General features: G+C 44.4%; 1 protein-coding gene across 1 annotated transcript; it reads left to right on the plus strand.

The window, feature by feature from the left end:
• Positions 1–1,586: 1,586 nt before the first annotated feature.
• LOC119665803 lies at positions 1,587–2,243 on the plus strand. The gene is made up of 2 exons (XM_038075051.1): positions 1,587–1,734; positions 1,789–2,243. Exons 1-2 carry the CDS (start codon positions 1,587–1,589, stop codon positions 2,241–2,243), a joined length of 603 nt encoding a protein of 200 aa, XP_037930979.1.
• The last annotated feature ends 448 nt before the right edge of the window (positions 2,244–2,691 follow it).

Raw genomic sequence — 2,691 nt, forward strand, 5'->3', positions numbered from 1 at the left:
AAAACAAACAAAACTTTCTGCTACTGGAAGACCAGTAGCAACCCCAAGCAGAAGACTGCAAAACTCGAGTGGTACCTCCAACTCCACTTCCAATGAACTTAAAACCTCGTCGCAAATACCTTCTGGAAGCAGAAATACTGCATCTACCAGTCGGTATGTTGCCTCTTCTGTCACGGCCAAAAGCAGTGACAAGTCAGAACCCAGATCCACAAGGACAATTCCACCCTCTAAAAAGGCCCATAATGACCGCCGTATGGCTACACGAATTCTGCAGCGCGTAGGGGAGATCCCGACCGATGAAATCAATCAACAACAGGCTTCATCCCTTGAATGGGCCAAAAGCATCTTGGCCAAATCAAGCAACAAAGAGGCTTCCAAACCGGACCAAGTGTCTAAAAGACAAAGGTCTCAGGAGGAAGAACCCCCTCTTACGAAAAAACCAAGAGGTCACAATGTACTGGTACGACCGTACAGTGAGGTTGCGAAGGACAATCTCATTATAGGTGTCCTGGATAGGAGTGCCGAGGAGGGAGAATCCCCAAGGACAAATGGAAATGGGTGTCGGCCGCGCTGGCAGACATCTTCCTCCAAGTTTTGGAAGAAAACCCAGGACCTGCTCCCTCCTGCGAACACGCGGGCTGGCACCAAAGACAAGTGAAATTGGTAGCTTGCAAGGATGCGAGATCGGTTGCCTTGTACAAGGCAGCTGTCTCTAAAGTAGGAGAGATCTGGCCTGGAGCCAGACTTGAAGCGGTAGACAAGAAGGATATTCCATCTCGTCCTAGGGCCAGGGTTTGGATTCCAACTAAACAAACTCACCCGGAGCAAATTCTGAATCTGCAACCCCAACCTTCCAACTGGAAATTGGAAGGTGGTAAAATTAGAGGAGCCTGTTGGACCGACCATACAAGGTGTCCTTGTATTAAATGCGGAGTCATTGAAACCGCTCTCCGAAGCTAAATACGTAATCTCCTATGGCTTCGAGAAACTAAATCTCAAGGTCTATCGTACCGATGCCACGGAAGAACCGGAGAAGATTACGTCTGATCAGCCCTTGCTGGAGGAACCAGCTAAAGGACCAATGCTAAGACAGCAGACTTGTGAGGAAACACAGAGTGAAGACCTGCCAGATCAAATGGAGGTGGACTCGCTCTCTCTGATGTCTGAAGACAAATCGGATGCGGGGTCGGTGACCAGTCTGGGCAACCTATTCGATGAGAGTGGGCTCCTGAACTCGGATGACGAAGCCGATAAAACGGTGGTAGAGGTTCAAGTACCTGATGAAGGTGCTTCAAATTAATCTCCACCACTCTAAAGCTGCTTCAGCAAACCTTCTAATCCACCTTGCACAGGGTGGAGCCGATATTGTTCTGATTCAGGAACCATGGATACTGGAAAACCGGATCTGTGGAATCGGAACAAATGACTATAAACTTATCAGCAACACAGACTCAGGTAGACCTAGATCATGTGTGTTAGTTAAAAAGTACATTAATTGTTTCCTTTTGAATAATTTTAGTGATGACGACCAGACTGCAGTGAGTTTGGAAATCGACGGCAAAACCGTATGGGTGGTGTCATCATACATGGCCCACGACCGTATAGGAAATCTACCACCGGGAATACTTAAGCAGCTCGTGATAACAGCAGCAGAAAGAATGACTGGTGTTGTGATTGGAGCCGATGCAAATGCTCATCACACAATCTGGGGAAGCTCGGACATAAATGAAAGAGGTGAGTCGTTATTCGATTTTATTCTAGATTATAATCTTCATATATGCAATACAGGAGTAGAACCTACTTTTATTATTGCAGGCAGAAAAGAAGTTTTAGATGTTACGTTAACTATTGAAAACACAGATCTTGAGATTAAGGATTGGAGAGTTCTTGATGAACACTCATTCTCTGACCATCGTTATATTCAATTCTATATAAATCTACAATGTCCAGTTGAGAAACCTTATCGGAATTACCATAATACCAACTGGAGTAGATATCGAACCAATTTACTAAATCTACTTCCTCTATATCCTATTGAAGAAGTAGAGACTCCTCAATCGCTAGATAACGTTGTGGAAACCTTCACAAAAGCTTGCAACATAGCCTTGGACCGTTCTTGCCCGCTGAAATCACAGAAGGGAAAGAAAAAGCCATTGTGGTGGTCCGAGGAAATAAGAGATCTTAGGAAATCAAGTAGAAACTTGTTTAATAAGGCCAAGAGAAGTAATCTTAACACTGACTAGGACATCTACAAAGTCAGTCTAAAAATATGTAAAAATGAAATAAAAAGAGCCAAAACACGCTCCTGAAAAGCCTTCTGTGAAAGCGTGGAGGGTTGTCAAGGAACAGCAAGGTTTAGGCGCATTCTCTCGAAGAAACCCTTGTAATGAACCTTTTTACCAGCCGAGGTTTTGCTCGCCGGATCCCAGAGTCGTTACAAGAATATTTCTTATAACCCTGAATCGTTCGAATAATAATTTTTAAAGCCAGTTAATTGTTTTTATTCGAACGATTCAGGGTTATAAGAAATATTCTTGTAACGACTCTGGGATCCGGCGAGCAAAACCTCGGCTGGTAAAAAGGTTCATTACAAGTGGCGCCCGAGCAGGGACCCTGAATACAACGTAGGAAACTTCGTAATATAATAATGAGTAAGGAGGATTCGATTTTAGCACGAACCTGGTTGGTCAC

Source organism: Teleopsis dalmanni, chromosome 1 (genome assembly GCF_002237135.1).
Source record: "Teleopsis dalmanni isolate 2A chromosome 1, ASM223713v2, whole genome shotgun sequence".
Taxonomy (NCBI): Eukaryota; Metazoa; Arthropoda; class Insecta; order Diptera; family Diopsidae; genus Teleopsis; species Teleopsis dalmanni.

Coding starts and splice junctions, on each gene's coding strand:
- LOC119665803 (XM_038075051.1), top strand. CDS start 1,587: ATGGCCCACGACCGTATAGGAAATCTACCACCGGGAATACTTAAGCAG. Junction 1,735..1,788: donor CTCGGACATAAATGAAAGAG/GTGAGTCGTTAT, acceptor TATGCAATACAG/GAGTAGAACCTACTTTTATT.